The sequence below is a fragment of the Ziziphus jujuba genome, chromosome 10 (assembly GCF_031755915.1).
Source record: "Ziziphus jujuba cultivar Dongzao chromosome 10, ASM3175591v1".
Lineage (NCBI taxonomy): Eukaryota > Viridiplantae > Streptophyta > Magnoliopsida > Rosales > Rhamnaceae > Ziziphus > Ziziphus jujuba.
Genome location: NC_083388.1, coordinates 12866443 through 12891439, shown reverse-complemented (window position 1 = coordinate 12891439; position 24997 = coordinate 12866443). Strand labels below are relative to the sequence as shown.

At 31.9% G+C, this 24997-nt stretch overlaps 1 protein-coding gene and 1 long non-coding RNA gene across 8 annotated transcripts; both read left to right on the top strand.

Moving 5' to 3' along the window:
• Positions 1–1758: 1758 nt before the first annotated feature.
• LOC107411325 (E3 SUMO-protein ligase SIZ1) lies at positions 1759–14390 on the top strand. Of its 6 annotated transcripts, XR_003054732.3 has the most exons (19): positions 1760–2015; positions 2218–2356; positions 3766–3846; positions 4328–4370; positions 5498–5570; positions 5742–5904; positions 6776–6906; positions 7912–7980; positions 8808–8895; positions 8997–9072; positions 9279–9352; positions 9541–9648; positions 11322–11483; positions 11741–11845; positions 11938–12018; positions 12147–13383; positions 13714–13854; positions 13979–14090; positions 14197–14390. XR_003054732.3 is itself a non-coding variant. In XM_025070404.3 (18 exons), the coding sequence occupies exons 2-17, from the start codon at positions 2333–2335 to the stop codon at positions 13851–13853; spliced, it is 2655 nt and encodes an 884-aa protein (XP_024926172.1). In that variant the 5' UTR covers positions 1760–2015; positions 2218–2332; the 3' UTR covers position 13854; positions 13979–14390. The 6 variants fall into 6 exon arrangements, 1 of the variants encoding a protein (XP_024926172.1); XR_003054733.3 differs by having other exon boundaries at positions 1759–2015; positions 12147–13356; positions 13714–14090; XM_025070404.3 differs by having other exon boundaries at positions 13979–14390.
• Positions 14391–22098: 7708 nt separating this feature from the next.
• On the top strand, positions 22099–24473 carry LOC107403354 (uncharacterized). 2 transcript variants are annotated; one of them, XR_007239093.2, is made up of 3 exons: positions 22099–22399; positions 22855–22957; positions 24133–24473. It is a non-coding gene; the product is annotated as an uncharacterized LOC107403354 (long non-coding RNA). The 2 variants fall into 2 exon arrangements; XR_007239092.2 differs by having other exon boundaries at positions 22840–22957.
• Positions 24474–24997: the final 524 nt, after the last annotated feature.

Genomic DNA, 24997 nt, shown 5'->3' with positions numbered 1-24997 from the left:
TTTTCACATCCATGTCTGTTCTCTTCTATTTCTCACCTTTTTCATTCCTCACATGCTCTTTCAAACTCAAAACCACTTCTTATTCTTCTTCTTCCAAACCACCATTCTTAATAATAGCAACAATCCTAAAACAATGATGAAGAAATTCTTCGTCAATTTTCTCGAGCCCTACTGTCCCTTTTTCACATTCACTCCTCCTCTCTTACAATTTCACTCTTCTTCTTGTATTTTTAAATGGAGGTTAAATTCCTCAAAGTCCTCGAATGAAATCCTAATTTCCAAATTTAGAACAGTAAAATTATTTTATCTACATTGCTTTGTTGGTATGTGCGTGACATGTAATCATTTTATTTTATATTTTTAATAGAAGAACTAATAGTGCAAGCAAAAAAGAAATTCGGGATGCAGATTGCCAATAAAAAAAGTTTACAAGTATAATGTGTTAACCTATATAAAGTTTGGAGTGTTTGACTACCAATATCCCAAATATTAATTATATAAAATATAGAAAATATGTACAAATATATTAAAAATTAAATAAATAACATTTTCTAATCCCTTCATTAATTGCATTTTATCCCTTCATTCATATTCAAAGACACAACAATTCTTTACGAGTTTTAAAATGCAATTGTGAACTTTCCATATCCCTTCATTCGTATGTGATACTCAAGAAATTTTTTAAAATAAATAAATTTATAGATATAAAGAAGGAGAAAAAAAATAGAATATAAATCAGAACATCCCATCTTCCATATCATCTCATTCAGGATCATACTTCTTCCGCTAAAAATAAGAACATATATATACCAATAGAAAAAACATAACAAAAACTATTATAATTAACACCATAAACTCACTTTTATACTAATAAAACAGTTTTAATATATAATAAATATAAAATACTATTCACACATATTATATATAACAGTAAAATAAACAGAAATCCCTTATAAACTATTAAATATATTACAACAAAATAATTAATAACTTTATAAATTTGAATAAATTTCTAACACTTCTAGCATTACTCAAATTAATTATTCTTTATAGAAATGTTTGTTTGGTGTACCAAATGGCATTGATCCAAATTTATCTTTTAAAATTTATAAAAAAAAATGTATAATTTGCATCATATGAAGCCAAAAATAAATAAATAAAATAAACCCTTAAAATTAAAGATGATTTCCAACAAAATCAAAAATGGATATTTAATTATACTACTTGCCACATCATTAAAAATTATTATAAAAAAATAAATAAAATAAATAAAATAATAATTTTTTTTAATAAATTATCTAAATACAAACTATCAATTTTTTCTGTCTTCCATATATTTCAAACTTATTTTTTATGGACACAAATAAAAATATTCTATTCATATATATGAGCTAATCCACTTTATCAAATAAAATAATAATTAAAAGTCTTTTTTTTTTTCTTAAAAAATAATAGTTAAAAGTTGAGACCACCCAAATGTACCGGGTGTATTAAAGTTATTTTGGACTGACCTGCGACGCGCCTTTTTCTTCTTTCTTATTATTTTAGCATGGGAGGCATTTCAGTGGCCCTATGATCGTGCCACGTCAGGACCAGGTTTGGACGTAATGATAATTTAACGGTTGATCAATAGGAGTTTCTCATGACATTCTCTGATGAATGACGTGGCAAGATCGAAATGACGCAAAAAGTTTTGTATTATACATACTCGTATAAATACAAAAAAGTACACCACACGAAAAAGAAGCGAAAAGGTGCGGGCATGGCATACAACTTACACGTGAGCGCACCGAAACCAAACCCGGACATGTCCCCCGTCAAAAAGCTCGATTGGATAATCGGCGATAGGTCCGAACTTTGTAACAGGGAGGGGGATTGGTTCCGGTTGGGTCTTTGGTCAAAAAGAAACGCAAAAGCGTGAGAACAGGGAAAGAGTGTAGGAAGTCGGCGTGAGAGCGAAAACCCAAAACACAAACCCTATTCCTTCACTCCGTCTCTCCAATTCCTTCACGCACGTAAGCTACTACTATCAATTGGAAATTTCCAAGAGTCTTTCCTTCTGCCTAATCTAGGGTTTATGTGCATACGATTGTCGGTTTTTCAATTAGGTCATTCGTTTGGATGATTATTTATTTGAATTAATTATTGTTATTATTGTTATTATTTGTTTTTAAATTTTGATCCTTGTTCTCTGTTTTGTTTTACTATTTTGATTAGATCGATCCCTGTTTGGAGAGGCTATGCTTTGGTTTCATTGGTTTGTTCGTTGATTAAATTATTGTTCCAGCAGCAGAATCTGCACTGTTTGGGGATTAATTTGTGGAGTCAAATTATGGATTTGGTAACTAGTTGCAAGGTATCAGTTGCTCTATTCGTAGTTTGTTTTATTTAATATGTTTATATTTCATTTCTATGCCGATCCTTTTTCTAGCTGTCAAATTTACTTAGGTCGTTGTTCTTGTGTAAATTTATTCTTAGCTGGAGAAAGCTGTACAATCGTAGTGGATAAAATTTGTGGTTATAATATAAGATTGAACTTCTGGTTAGTGAATAGAATTACCTATACTGTTGTCTCAACTTGTAAATTTGCTCTCTTTCTTTGGGTATTCACTAGTGGGAATTACTTATAACAAGCACTTTTTGGTTTGCAATATTGTAGCACTTTTTGGTTTGCAATATTGTCAATTTCTATTATTGATTTCTTATTAGGATATTGATTTTATGGTCGAATTTACCTGAATTTCAGTGTTACAGTTGTTTGGTTCTTGGTAGTAATTGATACATCTTCAGCATTACTTTTTTTTACTTAAATTAAGCTTAATAAAATATTTCTTGCCTTAATCCATATCCCATATATTTGTGGGGTATTGTTTTTTTTTGGTGAATCTAGTGTATATAATACACTTGCATCCCTGCACTTCCTATTGTTTTGTGCCTTATGATGCAGATATGTCCCTAACAACTCTAAACAATGTTCAAGTGCTAATATCCATGAATTTGAAATTCATTATATGTAGCCAGATTGGCATGCACTTCCTATTGTTTTGTGCATTATGATGCAGATGTTCCCTAACAACTTTAAACAATGTTCAAGTGCTAATATCCATGAATTTGAAATTCATTATATGTTGCCAGATTGGCCTGCAGTTCCTATTGTTTTGCGCCTTATGATACAGATGTGTCCCAAACAACTTTAAACAATGTTCAAATGCTAATATCGATGAATTTGAAATCATTATATGTAGCCAGATTGGCTTGAATGAATGCAGCTTTGCAATATATTTCTATTTTTTTTTTTAATCTATTTACCTCTTGTTCTTGTTTCAAGAAAAGTGAGCATTGATAGCTATGGTTTTAATAGGGAAGATGTAACTTTTTCTATTTCTCTGTGCTAAATCAGACTATATGACGTCAATCGGTTCATATCCTGTTTCCTCTTTCACTAGCTTGCTTTACTTCTAAATTTGTGTTTTGTACTTCAAATTTAGGGACCAGTATACAGAATTCTAAGGATATCTAACTTTGCCATGCACTATTTCTTTCAGAATCACCATCAAATTCTTCACCATGTGGAAAAGAAACAAAGTAATTTAGAGATATAGTGATCAAGCTATTTACTTAGATAAAATTTGTTGGTTAAACTCATCTATTTTGAGAATTTTTGTTCTGTGATTTTTTTTCCCGCTTTTTTTGGGAAAAAATAATTACAGGTTTTGGTTTATGCTTGTTACATCATATACAAAACTAACTTTTTTTCGCTTGCAGGAGAAGTTGGCATATTTTCGAATAAAAGAACTTAAGGATGTTCTCACTCAATTAGGTCTTTCAAAGCAGGGGAAGAAACAGGTGAGATGCCTTAGAAAGGTCTCACTTTGGCTTCCCAAAAAGTGCCATAGAGGCTTGTACTTATTTTTGTTCAGAAGATGCATTTTCGTTGGTTTCATAGTTGTCATATCTTGTCTTATTGTACTTATGTTGGCCGTGATTAAGTATTAATCCATTTTTGGGAACTCTCTGTTTCTTTCCCGGCTGGATATAAGATAATATCTGCTTTTGGGGCTGCCAAATTGAGCTTGCATTTTACAGCTGAGATCAAAATTTTTATGGATACATATCATTCTTTACAGCTGTCTTATGATGATAGGGACTTCCAAGGCAATCAATTATTTTGTATGCTTGCAGTTGTGACTTGTGAATTTAAGCTGCAATCTGGCCGTTCACTATATAATAATGAGCACCCTATTTTAATGATTGCTCAGTCATCGTGTTAGGTTTTTGAATAAGCCTATAAAGGGGACCGTGCTTGATTTGTCTATTAATTCTGCAGGATCTTGTTGATCGAATATTAGCTATTCTTTCTGATGAACAAGGTATACAGTTTATTCCTTCTTTACCTAATTTGATAGATGTGTTATTCCTATCATTTCTGTTTGTTGGTTATTTATTGTTTCTTCTACTTTTGTGGTCAAGAAATTTGCAATATGGGAATGCATATAGTAGAAACTTATTTTCTTCCATTGTTAAGTTTGTATAAGATCAGAGTTATTTTATGCACTCAAATAGGTGTTCTATTCAACCAATTGGAGCCTGAGACATAAAATATTTTAGTAATGTTAATTGATGTTGTAGATCAATCATATGTTTTCTGTATTTATCATGCTACAATTAGTTTATTCTGCTCCAATATTTGCAATGTTTGGATTTTCTACTACTTGCTTCTTTTTTTCGTTCATTTGAAAAGGCTACTGCTAGTCCAAAAACTTGGACTGTTTATCCTGGTGTATTGGATTCTCGAGAAATAGAACTTCAATCTTCTCCTCAACCTCTCTCTCTCTCCCCTCCCCCACTCCCCCGCCCCCCCCCCCCCCCCCCCCCCGGGCCCCCACCCGGGCGCCCCCTCTCCCCCTGCCCTCGCTCCCCGTTTTCCCTCTTTTTAAATAGGGAGATAAAATATTACATTTGTGAGACAACATTGGAGATGTTCATTTATAAACCCCTCATAAGCAAAATGAACGGTTAACTGTTGGTTATAAAATTCTTTTCCCCATATTCAGTTGACTTGAGAAGAGGAGTGTTATCTGAAACATACTTATCCACCTGTTCCTTTGATGAGATGGGACTGAGCATTATGTTTTATTAATTATTATTATTATTATTATTTTTTTATGAATATACAAATCATGCATATATTCCATCTCTGTTGAATCCTTGAAGGTCTGAAAGTTGTAACTTATGAAGAATAAGTATCCAACTTGGCAACTACTACTGTTTTTCTTTGCTTTCATTTCTTTTATTATTCTTTGGATGGGCCTCAGGAAGAGAAGTGATTGTGTGTCACCTTTTGCGATAACAATATATATTTTTGGATTGTGTTTCTTTTCGATTACAATTAATATTCTGCCTCAGTATTTGTTGTTATTGTTATTTGTGGATGTGGTTTAGGTTTTATGGCATTCTTGAGAATTACTACCAACATTATTTCCATTCTTTTCAACAGTTTCTAAAATGTGGGCAAAGAAGAATGCTGTTGGAAAGGAACAGGTTGCAAAATTAGTAGATGACACCTATAGGTTTGTGTTCTATTCTGTTACGATTTGATTCATAAAACCATTATTGTACTGTCCATTTAGCTCTCATTTTTTTATTTATAATGATATGCTACATGATTGTATTTTATCTTTCTTCAATTTTTGCTTAGTTTAGTTCTATCTTGTGTCCTGAACACATTTTTTCCTTCACAGAAAAATGCAGGTGTCTGGGGCTACTGATTTAGCATCAAAGGGACAGTGTGTTTCAGATAGCAGTAATGTGAAAATTAAAGGTGAAATTGATGACTCCTTTCTGCCAGATACCAAGATTCGCTGTCTTTGTGGGAATTCATTGGAAACAGAGTCAATGATCAAGGTACATCTCAGAGTATTATGTTTTCTTTCCTCAATGTAGTGTATATACCTTCAGTCGAATGAATTATTTATTTATGGTTATGGTAAGAAAGACTTTTTTTCTTAGAGAAATAAGAATGAGGGAGTAAAATCATGTTTAGAATTAATGGACAAAACAGTTCTTGGACTTTCAGATCCCAAACTGGATAATCTCTCAAAGTGATGGAAAATAGGAATAAAGTATTTAGGATTTTATGTTTTATTAGAGTTTTTAAGATTACATTGTTTTATTAGGATTTTGATTTAGTTTCCTTATTTGATTAGGGTTTTTATTATTTTAGTGTCCTTTTTTAGGTAGTTTTGTCATAAATAGAGGTTTCCCTAATTAACTAAGGAAACTAAATTAAAATCCTAATAAAACATAAAATCCTAAATAGGTATTTCCCCAGTTAAGTAAGTTAACTAAATTAAAATCCTAATAAAACATAAAATCGTGAATACTTCATTCTTATTATCCATTACAAAGAGCCAAGCTTCGCCTGGATTGTCACAGACATCACTCCTTGAACCCCAAACAACAATAATTGTCTAAGGGGAAAAAATAAAAAGAACCCCAAATGATGAAAATATTGCTTTCTGGATGCCTATAGCAAAGTAGCCATTGAGCAGAGGAGAATGTGCTTAATCAATTTCCTATATCTCTTAGATATGCAACATCAATTAACTGCAATGTAACTATCACGCTGTCCATGTTCATTTCCTTGGATAATTAACAATTACATGCAGTACTTTAGAAATTTCCTTTCTCTTATGTTTTTTGCATGTGCATAAAATGTAAGTTTTACCTGTGCTGGTTGTGCTTATTACTTTGTGGTGATTCTGATAAATGGCAGTGTGAGGATTCAAGATGCCATGTTTGGCAGCACATTAGTTGTGTCATAATTCCGGAGAAACCTATGGAAGGCAATGCACCGGTTCCGGAAGTATTTTATTGTGAAATTTGTCGACTCAGTCGGGCTGACCCGTATGTTCAACTCATATTTTCTTACTGAAAAAATTATATATAGCTGCATATTGTCTGTTTGTTTTGATTAGGTGCATCCTGGATGGTACATATTCTGTATGATCTCCATTCTTTATCTCTCTGTGTTTCCTGTTGGGGTATGGTAGATATTAGTTTCTTGTTCCCTTCCTGTTGGGGTATGGTAATATTAATTTCATGTTCCCTTAATCCTATTGATCATTTTAGTTTCCCTCCTGCTTTCTTCTTATCTCGAGAGTTTTAATTAGCAACCTGCTGTTTAAATGTTTAGTTGAAACCTCATCACTGTATTTTTGCATGGGTGTGTTTTCTGTTAAATTTTGTGGTCCCTTGTTGTAAACTTTTGATACTCTTTTATGTATTATGACTTTTTGTACAACTATTGATGTCATTCTACAATTAGTATTATCTTATTCTCTCTAACGAAGGTAATATGTTTCGTATAATATCTAATGGTGGGTTTTCATATCCAACCATGGTAATAAGCCAGTCACAGAATATTAAGGAGTACATATTGATTTAGAAACGATATTTTTGAGGTTTCTGTGGCCCAAGGAAAATTTCCTCCTAGTCATGGATGTTTATGTTTTCATTTAAAAAATAGTTTAAATTTTAAAGACAAATGAAACAGGACTGCTTTGTCTAGGGTTACTTTAGAAATTGAAGTAATCTGTTTCAGATATTGCAAGAGTGTTCAAGATTTATGTTGTATGAAAGAATAAGTATGTGATATATAAAGTAGATGAGCGTTTATTTCTTAGTAGAATTGATCATTTGTCTGATAGGTTCCAGTCCACTTATGCTTCGTGGTTTAAGATATTTTCTTCCATACTATTTCCATTCTTATAGTCATTTGACGCAAGGGATGTTTGAAGTTCTACTGATTTCTTTGTTAAACAGCTATAATTAGATGCGTATGTGCCACTTTTATGCTGTAATCTATTTATATACTATTTCGTTTATGGCTTTTGTATTCCTTTTGTACAGTTTTTGGGTAACAGTAGCACATCCTTTGTCTCCTGTGAAGTTGGTCACTACGAATATGCCAACTGATGGGTAAGTGTATTGTCTTTGATTATGATTAATACTGAACTACACAGTATTTTCTTTCAATTTTTTTTTTAATTTTTAAATTTTTTTTTTAATTAAGGTTCATTATTTGAAGTAAAGACTGAAATTTAGTTGTTTCTGTGTTATAGAAATTTAAGAATATTTAATCACATTATATAAATAGAAATTTAAATGTCGAGGAGTAGACATTTTTTTTTTTTTAATTGTTTTGTAGTTTACTACACTAATTGCTTATTCCCATTGATACACTAATGCTCATCCCTGAATGCACTTCAAGTATCTTCATTTTGTAATATTTTCATGGTAGAGATAGATGAGCAACATGAAACTTTAAATTTTATAACTTTTGTTTTTTGCTTTCCAAAACTTATTTATGTTTCGAAAAATTCTGATTGTTACATAGGTGTTGGAAGATGCTGGTTTGTTCTCATACAGTAAGCATATTAAAAAAAAAGATTATTGTTGCCCTTATGTTTTCTTTTGGCAAATTTCACTAAGAACTAAGATAGTTTAATTTATTTATGTTTATTCTACTAAAAATATCCTGCCATGCAAAGACTATTCTGTAGTTCATTTTAGATGAGGACTATAACTGTCTAATGTTTTAATTTGTTATATTTCGTTTATTTGTTAAGTGTGTCAGATTATGTACTTGATGAACTGTTGGAAATAGACTAGTGGATTATTTTGTAGTGCTTGTATCTGTCTTTTCCTATATATATATATATATATATGTATGTATACATATATATCTAACATTGATGTTTCTACTTGTTTTTGTCTTGATCCTTTTCTTGTGCAAATGGGTGCAGCACGAATCCAGTTCAGAGTGTGGAGAAAACATTTCAACTCAATAGGGCAGACAAGGATTTATTATCAAAACAGGAGCATGATGTTCAGGTGGTTTTTTGTATTTTGAGATTCATGAATGCATGAATGCTTATCGTTCCATTAGTCTTTAGTTATAGATGTATTGATTGGTTATTGTCATTGTTGCTCAGGCTTGGTGCATGCTTTTAAATGACAAAGTTCCATTCAGGATGCAGTGGCCACAGTATGCGGACTTACAGGTCAACGGTATGTGATTGATGTTTGATTTATAAATTTTTTTTTAAAAAAAAAAGAAAAAATAGAAAGGGAGAGAGAGAGAGAGAGGAAAGTTGGCATTTGTTTAAAATTATGAATATCCAAAGGTTCAATTTTGCATGGTGTATCGTAACTTTTGGTTCTGCTGTAATAAGTCACTTCAACCATTTTTTTTTTTTTTTTTAATTGAGCTACAGGTATGCCTGTACGTGCAATTAATAGACCAGGCTCTCAACTTCTTGGTGCTAATGGTCGTGATGATGGTCCAATTGTGAGTCTCTTCCAGATATAAATGCAGCATTTTTGTCTCTTTCATCTCTTTCATAATTTTAAATGCCTACCATTTTTATGAACTTTGTCTTTGCATGGACATGTATTTATGTGGATGTGCGGTGTTCTAATTATTCTCAATTGCATTATTTGTTTAATTTCTTAGTTTACTGCCTTATATTTTGTCAGATCACAGCATACACTAAAGATGGATTTAATAAGATCTCCTTAACTGGATGTGATGCTCGCATTTTCTGTTTAGGGGTTCGAATTGTGAAGCGCCGAACTGTTCAACAGGTAGCTCTGCATACTGCAAATTGGCTATGCCTTTCTTTCTCAAATTCTAGTTTTCTTATATTATGATAAAATAAATTTTATCAAGTTCTATGAAGATTGTATGCCTGAAATTTCTGGATGATTTTTTTTATTGTGTGGTGTTGTAATGGGTCATTTTTCTGTTATGACTCAGCACTTCAATTTGTCATATGTTGATGCAGAAATTTTCTTTTAATAAAAGAAAACTAGAAGTTGGAAAAGGCATTTAAATTCTAAACAAAAACCTATGAATTTGTCAGCAACGGAATTTATCTTAGACTGAAAGCATAGAACAAAAGTAAAGTACAGTTTTATGAAGATTTCACCAGATTTAAAAAGAAAAACTTTGTTAAGAAAAGTAATAATAATAATAAAAAGGAAGTCTCCGTTGGTGCTCCCAATCTGATTGTTATTCAAAATTGAAATTGTATTTAAGTTATACAGGAGCAAATTTGTAATACAGAGCTGGAGCTTTTGGAGTGCAAAAGAACAATTATTGTCAGGCTAATGTTGTTTTAGGAGTCTTGCCTAGCAAGGATGTAGTAGTGAAGGGAGCGAAGGAAATTGAGGATAAGTTAGTAGCATCATACTAGTAGAGTTCTAGGAATCACTCCTAGGAACCTTGGCTACACATCTACGTTAGGTGTGCATCACACGAAAACATGAAACCAGTGGGCTTTTTTTGCTAGAAACTTTAACCATATTTTTCATTTCATTCATACTCTTTTTATTTAGTACATGAACTTTAAGGAGTCTTGCCTAGCAAGGATGTAGTAGTGAAGGGAGCGAAGGAAATTGAGGATAAGTTAGTAGCATCATACTAGTAGAGTTCTAGGAATCACTCCTAGGAACCTTGGCTACACATCTATGTTAGGTGTGCATCACACGAAAACATGAAACCAGTGGGCTTTTTTTGCTAGAAACTTCAACCATATTTTCCATTTCATTCATACTCTTTTTATTTAGTACATGAACTTCAAAAATGAAAAGACACGTAATAGATTTGGTACATGGATCTGAGAGATGCATGGACTTGAAGATACATGAACATGAATCAATAACCAATGAACCTAATATATTAGCTCACTACCCGATGCGTCTAGATGCCACAATAAATGTGGTCCATGTACATGAATTTGGATAAAAGAATAAACATTAATCAATAATTAAGTTCTGTCGATAAATTTAAGGCCGATGGCTGAACATGTCTGGGCTTCTGTACAGATTATATTTAGGCCAAAATGAACACCATCTGGATCATATGAAATTGCAAGTAAGTCCTATTTAAATTAAGTCATGTCAAATCAAAGTTTGGGCCTTAGAATCAGATTTCCTTTCCTCTGTTAGGCTTCTCTGGGCTGCTTCTACTTGTCCACATTAAGCATATAGGCTTCTTAGGCATTTTCTGGGCTCACACATAAGAGCCTAGGTGACAATTTGATTGCCTTCGCCTGCGTGATAGCATGAAATCCACATTTTTCCATTTAAGATACATTCTACATAACTTGCAAATTAGCTGAAATTTTTTTGTTTCAGTATGTATTGATTCACTTTTGGAGTAGTTGCTAAAATTGTTTAATCCATCTTTTTGTGCTCTTCTCTATTTAATTGAGTGTAGTATCACAATATAAATTTTATGCATCTTTGTTGGTTAGATACTTAACTCAATTCCTAAGGAGACTGATGGTGAGCGTTTTGAAGATGCTCTTGCTCGTGTTCGTCGTTGCGTTGGTGGTGGAACAACAACTGACAATGCTGATAGTGACAGTGACTTGGAAGTTGTTGCCGATTCTTTTGTTGTCAATCTACGTTGTCCGGTAAGTGTGCTGGTGTGCTTGTTGTGAACAACTTTTGATAACGGCAATACCTCTAGGTTTAATTTGAGAACATTGAAATGTATTTAGTCATTTAAACTTTATATATGCTGTATAGTGGACGTGTCTTCTGTAGTATAGTAAACAACAGGTGGCTAAAAGAGTTCGTTTATTTTGCATATTTGTCTTGTTCTTTCATATTCAAAATGCTATTTGTTTTGCAATTCATTTTGATGTGTTACACGTGCATTAATCCATAGATGAGTGGTTCAAGAATGAAGGTATCTGGAAGGTTCAAACCTTGTGTTCACATGGGCTGTTTTGATCTTGAAGTTTTTGTGGAAATGAATCAACGTTCAAGAAAGGTAAGATTTAACAGAAGATCGAATTTGGTTTAAATTTGTCCTTATGTAGCATGTTTTGTATGTTTGAGCATGCTTTGAATATGTCTGTACAGTGGCAGTGCCCTATTTGTCTCAAGAACTATTCCTTGGAGAATGTCATTATTGACCCATATTTCAACTGCATCACCTCAATGGTAATTCCTTATATGTATATTAAAATTACTTCCTCATAATGAAAAAGAATTATCTAATGTCCTTTTGATCTGTATTATGATTCAGTTTTATTTATTTTTTTATTTTTTTATTGTTTGGGTTGGTACAGATGAGGCATTGTGCAGAGGATGTAACAGAGATTGAGGTGAAGCCTGATGGTTCTTGGCGAGTAAAGGCTAAAAGTGAAATTGAACGGAAGGAGCTTGGAGTTGTTGGTCAATGGCATTTTCCAGATGGTACGCTTTGTGTCTCTAATGATGGAGAAGAAAAACTAAAAGCAGACTTGTTGAAGCAGGTCAAACAGGAAGGTGTTTCAGAAGGTCATACTGGCTTGAAACTTGGAATCAGGAAGAATCGGAATGGGTTTTGGGAGGTTAGCAAACCTGATGATATGATCACATCTTCCGGTAACATACTACCACAGAACTTTGGAAATCATGAGCAAAGGGTTATCCCAATGAGCAGCAGTGCAACCGGAAGTGGTAGGGATGATGAAGATCCAAGTGTAAATCAGGATGGAGGTGGGAATTTTGATTTCTCCACCAACAATGGAGTTGAGATGGAAACTATTTCTCTTAATGTTGATTCTGCATTTGGAGTTGCTGACCAAAACCCTTCTGCACCAGTAGGGGATGCAGAAGTTATTGTACTTAGTGATTCTGATGAAGACAATGACATCTTCATTTCTTCTGGATCTGTGTACAGAAATCATCGAACTGATGGTGGTGGGGTTAATTTTTCAGTGCCACCTCCTGTTATGACGGATTCGTACCCAGATGATCCTACTCTTGTTACTAGTGGGAGCCCGTGCTTAGGTCTTTTTAATGGCAATGATGATGAATTTGGGATGCCATTGTGGCATTTACCTCCTGCAAATCAAGCAGGCCCAGGTTTCCAATTGTTTGGTTCTGATGCAGATGTTTCGGACGCTCTAGTTGAACTGCAACATGGTACAATCAATTGTTCCACATCCATGAATGGCTACACATTGGCTCCAGACCCTACCATGGGAACTGCTACTCTAGCCCCAAATTCTTCTGTTGGTCGTTCAGATACTGATATAAATGATGGCTTATTAGATAATCCCTTGCCATTTGCTGGGGATGATCCCGCTCTTCAGATATTTCTTCCCACAAGGCCTTCAGATGTATCTATGCAGTCTCACTTTAGAGATCAGGCTGATATGTCAAATGGTGGTGTCCGTACTGAGGATTGGATATCTCTTCGGCTTGGTGATGGTGCCAGTGGCAGTGGCAGTAATGGTGAGTCAGTAACTCCAAATGGATTGAATTCGAAGCAGCAAGTTTCATCCCGAGAAGGTGTCATAGATTCCTTGCCTGATCCTGGTTTGTTCATTTTCTTTTAAATAACTAGCCACTTCATTAAATTAAATAATATATTATGATTGCTTTATTTGTTACTTTAGATGAATGATTCTCTTTGGTAGAAAATGTGTAAATAATTGTGAAAACATTTTAGCAATTTTTTATTCTCTTGATTTAAAACGTTGTTATCATGTTGGAATCAGTATTTCTATTTTTATTTTTATATTGATATCTTTTTATTGGAAAGTCCAGTTCTAACTAATGTTCTAAACACAATTCATAGGAACTGATTCGTTTTTTTAGCCTTTCTGTTTTTAAAATTATAATAGCTTGTTATTCGATCTTATGCAGCCTCTTTGCTTCTTGGTATGAATGATGCTAGATCTGACAAGGCTAGTAGACAGAGATCAGATAGTCCTTTCTCATTTCCTCGACAAAAACGTTCTGTAAGGCCAAGATTGTATCTATCAATTGACTCAGACTCTGAATAGAGTATGTCACCTTGTTTGCCAAGAGCAATTCTTGGTCTGTTTGATTATTTATGAGGAAGCTTGATATAGAGAAATCTAAATCTGCCCGTTTACAAGTTTGAATTCTGTTTTCAAACAAATGAAAGGGTTGCCGTACACTTTCTGTCATGGTGCAATGGAGTCCTTGGTGGAACAAAATTGGCCAGAGAAGGAAAAAGTCAACTGCACTGGCACCTGCAAGGTTTATTGTTTGAATCGGTATGCAGTAGCTTCCATGTGTTTGTGCCTCGTATATGCTGTGCTTATTACCTGTTTATATGGCAGCATTCTTAATCTCTTCTCTTTTCTTCAATCTTCAATGAAGATATGCAGGTCCAATGTTGGTATGGTAAGGATTTAAATCCATCGGTTCAAACCTTTGGATTTGGTGGGGGAACCCCACCAAGTAATACAAATATCCTCTTTTTTTGCCTCATTTTTATGGTGAGATCAAATAGCCTGTAAATTGACACTCAGTTTAGTTATATATAGAAAATGTTATTATTTTTGAAATGGTTATATTTGCGCAGTTGTTTCTCATGTTTTTATCTAGCTTTTTCAGCGGCCTCTACCACCGTTATAGAACAGGAGGCAGTGCCGCTGTTCAGGCTGGTATACCAACCCACCCATAATTTATTGACCCTTGTAATTTTTTATTTTCATGATATTGACTTTCATTAATAAAAACCTGTCCCACCGGATCATAGCAGAGTAGTATGCAAGCACTAGGATAAGGTCTTAAGGGTGTGAAATATGTGAAGAAGTTTAATTCGTGCAATTCATGGTATTCTTAGATTTTGTTTACTATTAGATAGTTGTACGTGATCATGTAACATTCAACTCCTTGGCATGGTCAATGTTTTATGATGAAAGGCTTGCAAGTGTAATTAGTATAGGTTGTCAACAGAAAAAAATTTCCATGTTAGGCTGTAGCATGAATTTGTAGAATTTGAAAATTTGATCTTTATTCGAAAGGTAATAAATAAGCTTTTGCTGGTAGTTCATATTTTCTTTTAATGGATGAGTTTATGGTTTTTTTTTTTTTTTTTAAATAATAATATCTTTATGAGTAGGAAAAGTTTGGACTCAATGGCACATTAATCAACTAGACAATAAACAGATTTTTAAGAAAAATTATTGTATTGTCAAAATCTCTTTAAAAGAATTTTGGAAAACAAGCAATATAAGCACTGAACAAATTTAGGCCTTTTGTTTTTGCATGCAAGATTTTAGAAATCTTTATTGATATAAATTTATTGCCATCATATACAAAGATTGGGAGTAGGTAAAGTGAATTTATTAGTCTTTTTAGGACGTTGGGTAAGCTTTGTGTTTGATTAATATATCCATTGGGAGACACATTGCTGTGTAAAGATGGCAGTATCGTGCGCTTGACAAAGTTGACTATTTCTTACGGATTTTTGTTTTAAAGGTTTCTCTTTTCGTCTTTTTTTTCTTTTTTTTGTTTTTTTTCTCCCTTTTTGGGGTGGGGGTAGGTAATAGATCCGTGCAAATTTTGCACAAGGCATCATGTAAAGGTAGAAGCGATTACACTCGCGAACAATAATGTGTGATCGACCCTCAACATGGTCTGAATTTTTCTAACAAAAGAAGAAAATAATAATAATAATAATAATAATAATACATGGCCTGACTTTGAATTTGGTTTACTAAAAGCAAACACGGTTTGAATTACAAAATCTTTTATATACTTACATATATAGATACGTAGAGACTTAAGTTTCACATGAGGTTTAATGGTTTTGGAATTTTAATGATTGATATTTAAAAAGCTATTAGTGGTTCATCTTAGATTTGATGAGATAATAAACTCTTTTTAAGTAAAGTGAATCATATACATACCTAGAAAATTATTACTACATTTTTAAATTGTAACTTTTGAAGCAATATAAATGTAGATAAAAAAAATTTTAGTGGTTAAACCATCAATTCATTTGATATAAATCTCGTTATATATTATATAATTATGTTATGTTTTAATGATGTGAGATTACGTAAATGATGATAAGGAAAGGTTGTTTGGTTTTCTAGATAGTTATTTAAAAAATAATACTAATATTGATAAATATAAAACGTAGCTTTTCTAATGCGTCCCCTAGCAAGCCGTTAATTTATTCTTTTAAATTTAAGATCAAAGGAGAATTTGATAAATGTAAAAAAATTTCTTGAATCGCATAAATATTTGAATTTTTTTAAAATAAAATACTTGAAGTTTAAATTGCTTGCATTTTGTAATGAATATTTTATTGTATGTTACTTCATTCATGTTCATAATTAATAATATATATATATATATATGAATATTAGAATTTTCTAAATTGGTAAACTTGTATTTCTTATGTAAGGTAATATATTCATAATTTGTGGCATATAATAATAAAAGTATAAATATTAAATTAATATTTATTTTATTAATGAGGGAAAAATATATTGTTACAATTCAAATGGATGAAAATAGAAAGTTTTTTAACAAATGTTTACACGTAGAAGGTAAGAGATGAATTTATAAACCTTAGGAGGGGTGAATAATATTCAACTAGACCTAAAAGGGGTGAATCAAAATTTCCCTACTTCGAATAATTTTTTTGGCGGGGTTGAGTTTCCAAACATACTTAAAAATAAAAATAAAAAATAAAAGATTGAACTTATTATATATTTTATCATTTATTCTATCGAGGAGTTATTATTGTGGAAGAAGAAAGAGTAGCTTCAGAAAAAACAAAAACAAAGTAGTTATCATTGAGACGACCAATGATGGTATTCCCTATTGTCCATGAGACTCTGACTCCATTATTGCAAATTACTTTACATGTTAAGACTAGGGATTGAATTTGTTTTTATTTCTGGTAATGCAAATAAAGCAGCGGACACTTAATTAGGTCTCTCCCTACTCTGGAAAAATAATACTACTTCAGCTTTGCTGACTAATATAGTTGAATATTATCATCTTTGTCCAGAAAATATAATATATTTATATACATATATTTGAAGTATTGAACTAAAGTAGATTAGTTTTTTTTTTTTTTTTTTGTTCCCCTTCAAATGCTGGATTCAGATAACCCTGATAATAAAATATTAATAGTAATAACAATAACCACTATTATTTGTTGAGGAGAATTTTGAAAACATAAAATTAATTTTGAAAATGATGGGTTCTTTTATTTTTTTCCCCCAATATAAGTAATAATTTCTAAACACAGATATTTAAAAACATAAAATTCATTTTGAAAATGGTGTGTTCTTTTTTTTCTTTTTTTCGCTATAAGTAATACTTTCTTTTATTATTATTATTATTATTATTTTCTCAAATATACGAGTTTTAAGTATACAGCATGGGTATACAACACATATATAATAATAGTATATGGATATAATCAGAATAAAAAGAAAAAATTTTCCAGCTTCGCGACAGAAAAGACCATTACATATATATATATAGGCTTGTCTTTGCGAACTACTGTGCATTCTTCAGGAGAAAGGTCTAAAAGCATTTTAAAAAATGGTGTATGCAATCTACAAGCAGAAGCTTAAAACGAAGGCAAACAACAAACAAAATTACGTCAAGGAATGCAATTTAAAGGAGACAAAAATATCATACTTTATCATCTCAACAATCCCGCACAAACAAGGTTTCCTAAGCCGGAGAGATGACGCCTGCGGCATCCTGACCTTATGCAGATTTAATTGGAAAAGGCCAAGGCCGACGGCGTCATCTCTCCTGCGTAGCGAACCTTCATATGCTTTCTCCTTCCATTAGTACTTCGATCTCTCTCTCTCTCTCTCTCTCTATATATATATATATATATATATTTATAGAAATCTTTTCTCTACATCCGCTAGGTCACTGGCAGATAAATTCTGTAAATATAAAAAAGAGTATGTTGAGAAAAGAAAAAAAAAAATATATATATATATATATATATGTGTGTGTGTGTGTGTGTGTGTATGTTTTTGGTTTGATTTTTATAAATAAAGATCAAGGTAGCCTGTTGCTCTTAATAATTGATTTTATTTTTGTCCAGCTGCGGCTGTCTCAATCCCAGTACATAAATTCATATGAAGATGAAGGGCACGTTTATGGAGAGCTGTTCTTTTGCTTTTAGTAGACGGCCTTTTTATGTGGTTATGGATTTGTTAGCTTTAAATGAGTTATCGGCTTGTGAGGTCACTCCTACTACGTCAGCTTCTATTAAGTTTTTTTGTTTTTTGGCTGAGTTGCCCCCAGGCACCCCAACCCACCCCATAGATTCGAACCTGGCACTCACAGGGCAAGGTGGTGGATCTCTGCCACTGGAGCTCCACTGCGAGTCTAGCTTCTATTATGTTTTGTGTCTTTATTCCGGAAGATACATACATACATACATACATATGGGGTCAATTTTTCATCAGACCACACAGATAAAATTTGATGTAGATTTCAAAGTTAATTTTTTGTAATATGTTACATGATATCGAAGTCTGCATAAAGGTCATAAAAATATTCTAATAACAGACAATTATATATATATATGTATATATTATTTTACTATAAAATATGTGCATACTTGTTAGCATCAAAGACATGCCCAATGGATTTGGATTACATGTGTGCCTTTTATAGTAAATTTTATATATAATGAGGTTCAAGCGAAGTGAATTATATGCGTGCCTTTTGTAGCAAAATTTTATATATAATGAAATTTAAATGCGGATGTTTTTAACTTGTTAAACTTCAAAATAAATAGGCTTATCATTTAGAACATTAGATTGCATATACTTGATATGGATTACATATCTTTGATATGACATTAGAAGCAATTAACAATTTTAAATGATTAAGTCTACTTATCCTCAAATTCAAAGGTTGAGAATATTTTAACTAGAATCGAGCTACATATATAATTTTAATCTGGTGCATGTATATGTTTTACTTTTACATCTTATCGACATTGGTAGGATGAGTAAATTGCTTAAGGTAGAAAATTATTATTTATGATAATATATGTAATAATCTATACCAAAATACTTTTATTGTACAAGTTTGATCGGGTTTGTCCAACTAGATTGTATATGTATTTCAGATTGATTTTTTCTGTGGTTAAGGTTTTTGTTTAATTGATGTACCATTGTATATAGCTTGTCAATATGAGTTTATAAATTGACGGCATGTTAAATTTTAAGTTACGTTTAAAAAGTTATGGCTCTTGAAAATTTTAAACATCAGTATTATATCATTGTCCAAATCAATATCAAAGTTTTATCTATTAGTGACTCAAGTCCCTATATGACTGTTGAAAAGCATGCGCAACAGTGAACAAAATTCAAAAATATCTATTTTGTCCCCAAAATACCTAAAAACCATCACAGACTCGAGAAGACCGAAGCGGGTCGACTTGCAACCGACAAACCTGCCCAACTAGGTTAGTCGATTTCGACCATTTTCAACCACCGTTGATCTACATGGGCCATATATGGAGAAAGCCCATTCATTGGCAACCATAGTCATGTAATTTCATGGCAAGCTATCGCCAAATGCACTCAGATCTGGCCTCCAACGTTGACGACGGTGAGCCATGCATTTTCTACAATTCGACCATTTTTCAACCGTTATAGTTCAACCCATACCACCCTCCCCCTCAATTTGGACCCCCTAAATCCATTTACGCCTTCTTTTGCTAATATTCCTCACTGTTTAAGAGATCCACCAATAGAAAGTTTGACCAAATTTTTTTACGAGTTTTTGGCCACCAATGACAATTTGGATTGAGGTGGGCACATTAATATACTTATCATCTCTTAGGCTTTCCACTAATATAAAATTTATAAATTTTGGACATCATTTGATAATTTTCCCTTTTTAGGTCAATTAGTTATATACCAAATGAAATTGAACTGTATTTGAACAAAATTGAATAAAATTGTAGGTTAGTGTAATTAGATTAGATATTAACATAACCCATTCGAATGTTCAATCTAGTAAAATTGATCTTTGGATAAAAATTTCAATTTTGGATACCAAATCTTAAAGGATTGCAATATAATTTTATTTGATATCCAATTTATTTTATTTATAGTTGTATAAATTATTTTAAGACAATGGTACATACCAATGCCTTGGGTTTGATTATCGGAGCTTAAAGAATATTTTATTATATTACAGGTATCTGTATTAAGCTTGGAAGCGACTCTACTGAAAAGCAAGTGTAAGCATTAGCAGTACTTGTGAGTAATTATATTTTCAAATGATTTTAAGCATGCTAATAAAATAAATAAATAAATCTATATATATATATATATAGTTTGAATATTATATATACATGATTTGATTTAAATGGTTAATATATGCATATATAAATATTACACATATATATTATCATTTCATCTGATTGGTAAAACCGTTAAATTTAAATGAGTTCATAGTGGACTTGTTAATCTTGATATTTAACTATTTTGATGATTAAATTGATGGTTTAGTCATTTTGGAAAAAAAAAATTTGATTTTTTGAGAAAGTAAATTGAAAATTGTATATTTTTAAGCATGTTTAAGCATTTTATATTTTAAAGTACTTAAAAACGGTTTATGGTGATAGATATTTTACTGTTGGTATTTGTGTTTTGGATTGAAATGATGTTTTAGAATTTTTGAAATATTTAAATAAATGATTGAGTTTGACTATTAAATTCCAGATTATAGTATAATATTTGTTTGTGGAAAAATGAAAAGGTATGATATTAAAAAGATTGTTTATGAATACTATACTATTGTTTTTAATTGATTTACTGTCTAATATTAGTGTTTCGGTTTAACATTATATTATAATGCATAGATTTACCACGATGCCTGTAGTACACTAAAGCTCATAAAATGGGTTCATTTCATAGTTTTATCATTGCTACGATATTTTTATACACCAAAGGTTGTGAGTTGGGTTTATCTCAAGGTTTTGTATTGTCATGATGCTTTCACGATGCTAAAGATTATGAGGTGAGTTTATCCCATGAGTTTTTTTTCTCTCTATTAATGTCTAGTAGTTCTTTAGGATGCATTGCACAACTTGGCAGTGTTAGATATATCGTATAGTACATTATTTATTTTTCTGAGTACATTGTTAGTTTTCTTATCCATTGTGGTTTTATGATATTTTCCATAATTATTTTTATGAATATATTCATATTATTTTTTATTAGTATTTAAATCATGATTAATTCAGTTTATAATATGTAAATGATTTATTAATTTATAACATTTAAGTTTCTATTTTACAATATGGATTTAAATATGAATTTTGTGAAATGATTTTAAAAGGAAAATTTTTTGATAAAAGTGGAACGAGAGAATTTGATATAAAAGTTTACAGAAATAAAATATTATTTTATTATTATACTCTGCCACCTACTTAGATATTTTTATTTTGCGTTTTATTTATTTTTAAATTTGTTCCTTTAAGTTCAAACAATTAGCAGACAATCTATATCACATATAATTCGTTGTTCATTATTTTCCACAGTGGTCGTAATATTTATCTTTATTTTTTAGACTTATTTATATAATTTGTATTACTTAATTTTACAAATACTTTTAGAATGTTCTGATCTAAATTATGAAAATAATAGTGTCCCTATTATGTATATATAATGATGGTTTGTAGTATAATAGACTATAGATGTTGACAATAATTGAGGACTTATATGCTGTTGTGATTTTATTCTTATATATTAAAGTATCATTTGATATTTGCATATGTTGTTTATCTATGATTGATTGAGATTCCATTTAGTTTTTCTCTAAGAATTGTACAATAAGACTTCCTTGTATTGAGATTACTAAAAGATTTTGAAAGGTTTCTATAACGGATCCCTGAGTATCAAAACTCTAGATTCTAAATTTCTTAGGGATTCCACAAAACTGTACAATTTATCATATATTCCGTTTATCCTTACCTATCATTTTTTTAAAATTAATTACATTTTGTTATCCTCTTATACGAAAATTATGTTGTGATGAGGTGGGGATAAGGTAGATATAATTTCAACTAAGTAGAAGCCAAAAGTTTCCAAGAGTCAACCTGTGAATTTGACTGAGTTTATAAGTTTGTAGTGGATCATCTAGGCGTTAAAGTTGTATGGGCCAAGAGACCAAGGAACGTGAGCTTTAATGGCTCTATGGACTTTTGTTGTAGTCTTTGTTGTAGTCTTATCTTAAGGGGAATTTGGCCCAATGTCCTTCTTTCATGGCCTCTAATGAAATATACCCCTCATTTCTTAGTTTTTTTTTTTATCTGCCCTCTGCTTCCCATTTTATCCCCAATGAAAGTAAAAAATCACTTTACTTTCCTTTCTTCATTCCTTCAGTCCGAGAAACCCAGTCTTTAGTTTCTGCACTCGGCTTTTCTATTTTTCTTCATTCCCCAGAAAACCCACACACAATCTCATTAAGAAAAAAAAAAAAAATCCATGCTCCATCTCCCTGCATCTCTTACGTTTTCTCTTGCAAACATATGAAAGACTAAGGAAAAATTGCGTTTGAGGTAAGGATCTGTGTATTTTGATTTTTTGATTTTTTTATTTTTATAGCTTGGGTTTTTGCTTGATTGGTGAAAGGCGAAGACGATGATTGGAATGGAGGAAACTAGTCGAAATCAAGTAGTAGTAGTAGTAGTAGGTTATACAATTTAGTGGGGTGATTAAATATTATGAGTATGCTTTAGGGTCGGTTTTTGTATTGCTTTAAGGTCAAAAACACTTCACAAGTGTTTGTTGAATTTTCTGATTGCAACAGAATATTAAAGGAAATTGAAAGAAAAGAAAACCCAATAAAACAAATTGAAGAATAAGTAGAAAGCAGTTATGGTTAAAATCTGCTCCAAAAGTTGAATCATTTGTTTTCTTGTTTGTATGACACTCACCATCCTGCTAGATATAATAATTTAATTACATAACTTCATTTTGATTTTATGTTGGTTTCTAGTTTATGGTTATGAAGGTGAGCGGTAGTTTTGCAGAGGAGCTTCACTTGGAAAGTTTGTAGCATCAAATAGAAAGTGATCTTATGCCAAGTGCCCGATGTGACCAAAGTGATTCTTATGGTATCCTTTTAGTTATATGTTCTATGGTGAATCATATAAGTTAACTTCTTCTTTTTTTGTTTACAATTAGTTAATATTTAAAAAAGATGTTATACCTGCTATATGGACCATGAGGTATACTATCTATATGTTGTTTAGTTTGCCTTAATTTCTTTCTGTTTAGGTTTCAGCCAAGGTTGGAATTTCTTAGGCTTGGCTGGTGGAACATTATTAATTTTCAAGTTGATTACAAATATGCAGTTGGGGGTAGCATAGGTGAAATGTCTTATACTTACTCCTATTTTATGAATTTGAGGTTGGTTGCGGAGATGTGGTATTAGTTTGCTTGTGGTTTTGTATTATAGGCTAATGGCACTCAAGACTTCCATGATAAACTAATATTTATAGATTGAGAAACCCATACTATTGGTTAGAATTCCAAAAATGTGCTTGAAAATGCCTTAGGTCAGGTGCATATCATTATCCTTGTGCACTTGATTATGACGTTGATGTAGTGTCCCTCCTTAACATATGGAAGTTGTGGTTTTTTTTTTTTTTTTTTTTTTGTCTAGATGTAATAATCGCTGCCCCCACACCCTTTTGGTGAATTTCATGTAACAATTGGTGTATTACTAGAGTGGATATCATGATGGTCTCATAGCAAGAGAAGAATCTGTAGCATAAGAGGGATTTAATATTGGCTTTAAGGAATGCTCTGTTGCTTACAGAGTTTTTAATGAAATTGTTATAAGCATATGATTAAAAAAGAATTTAAATGCTCTGTTGCTCATAGAGTTTTTAATGAAGTTGCTATAAACATGTGATTAACTTCTTTTCTCTGCTACTTTTGTTTTCCTGTTTTGTCCAATCTGCATCCCTATGAACTGCCTTCACTTTAGTTCCTGAGGACTAGAAAGAGAGCATTTAAATTCTCAATATGGTAACCAAACTCTCAAAGACATGAATTGTATGGTTGCTTTTCATAAGGGTTTGACAACATGGGCTAAGTGGGTGGATTCAACTATGAATCATAGTAAAACCAAAGTCATCTTCCAAGGAATTTCTCTTACCCACTACCATTAAGTTTACTTCTTTCCCATCACCAATTTTTTTTTTTTTGAAAACCAAAAATTAATTTCGTGAATTTCTCTGATGCTTTTTTTTTTCTTTCTTTTTTTTTTCCTTTTCATATTTAGTGGCAAGGGATTGGAATGAGCTAGGGGTGACAAATTGTGGAAATGAGACAAAACTCCTAAGTGGATCAGTTATCAAGGTGGATTGCCCAAGGCATTATATGTGGTGAAAGATGTATTAACCGGAATGAGAAAACATGTTCATCTGCTGGACATAACAACTTTATCACAACTCAGAAAAGATGCACATCCTGGCTTTTATAATGGCTTTAGGCGCATGGACTGTAACCATTGGTGTATTGCTGGACTTCCAGATACTTGGAATCAACCTTTTATGCATTCCTCATAATTGTCATGCTTGTTCTGGTATTTTTAGTTTATAAAAATGATCATACGGTTGCTTAGGTCCTTCCTTCCATACGGTTGCACAACTCTTTGATTTTTTTTTTCCCTGGTAAATATGTCATTTAATGGCCCACTCTTTAATTCTTTGGTTGTTAAATATGTCATTTGATAGTTTCCTGACCTTGCATGTTACATTAGTATATGAGTCTTTGGAAAATTGCATGGTGATGGAGGAATGAGGCAAGGTTGCATGAATCAAACATATGAGGGATTCAAAGTGGGTGAGACTAAGACAAAGTTATGAAAAAGTTCTCAAATTGGCATAAAATTTTGATTATCGTAGGGTCTTCGGTAATTACCGATGAAACCTACGGTAATCAATTTGTCCTTGCTTGAAAAATTACTATAAGTTTCATCAATAATTACCGAAACTCCTATGGTAATCATCTTTTATCAATTTTTAGCCCCCACAAGTCCCCTAATGTGTGTTAAATGCAACAACATGCAAAAATACTTTCTTCAATGATCCTAAGGAGAAAAAATCCTAAAAGTTCTGAAAAAATTCTCAAATTGGCACAAAAAT

What these genes read in the sequence shown, in the direction of transcription:
- LOC107411325 (XM_025070404.3), top strand. Translation starts at nt 2,333, where the DNA reads ATGGATTTGGTAACTAGTTGCAAG. An exon ending in TGAATCAACGTTCAAGAAAG is followed by an intron (nt 11,846 to 11,937) that starts GTAAGATTTAAC and finishes ATGTCTGTACAG; the next exon opens with TGGCAGTGCCCTATTTGTCT. An exon ending in AGATTCCTTGCCTGATCCTG is followed by an intron (nt 13,384 to 13,713) that starts GTTTGTTCATTT and finishes GATCTTATGCAG; the next exon opens with CCTCTTTGCTTCTTGGTATG.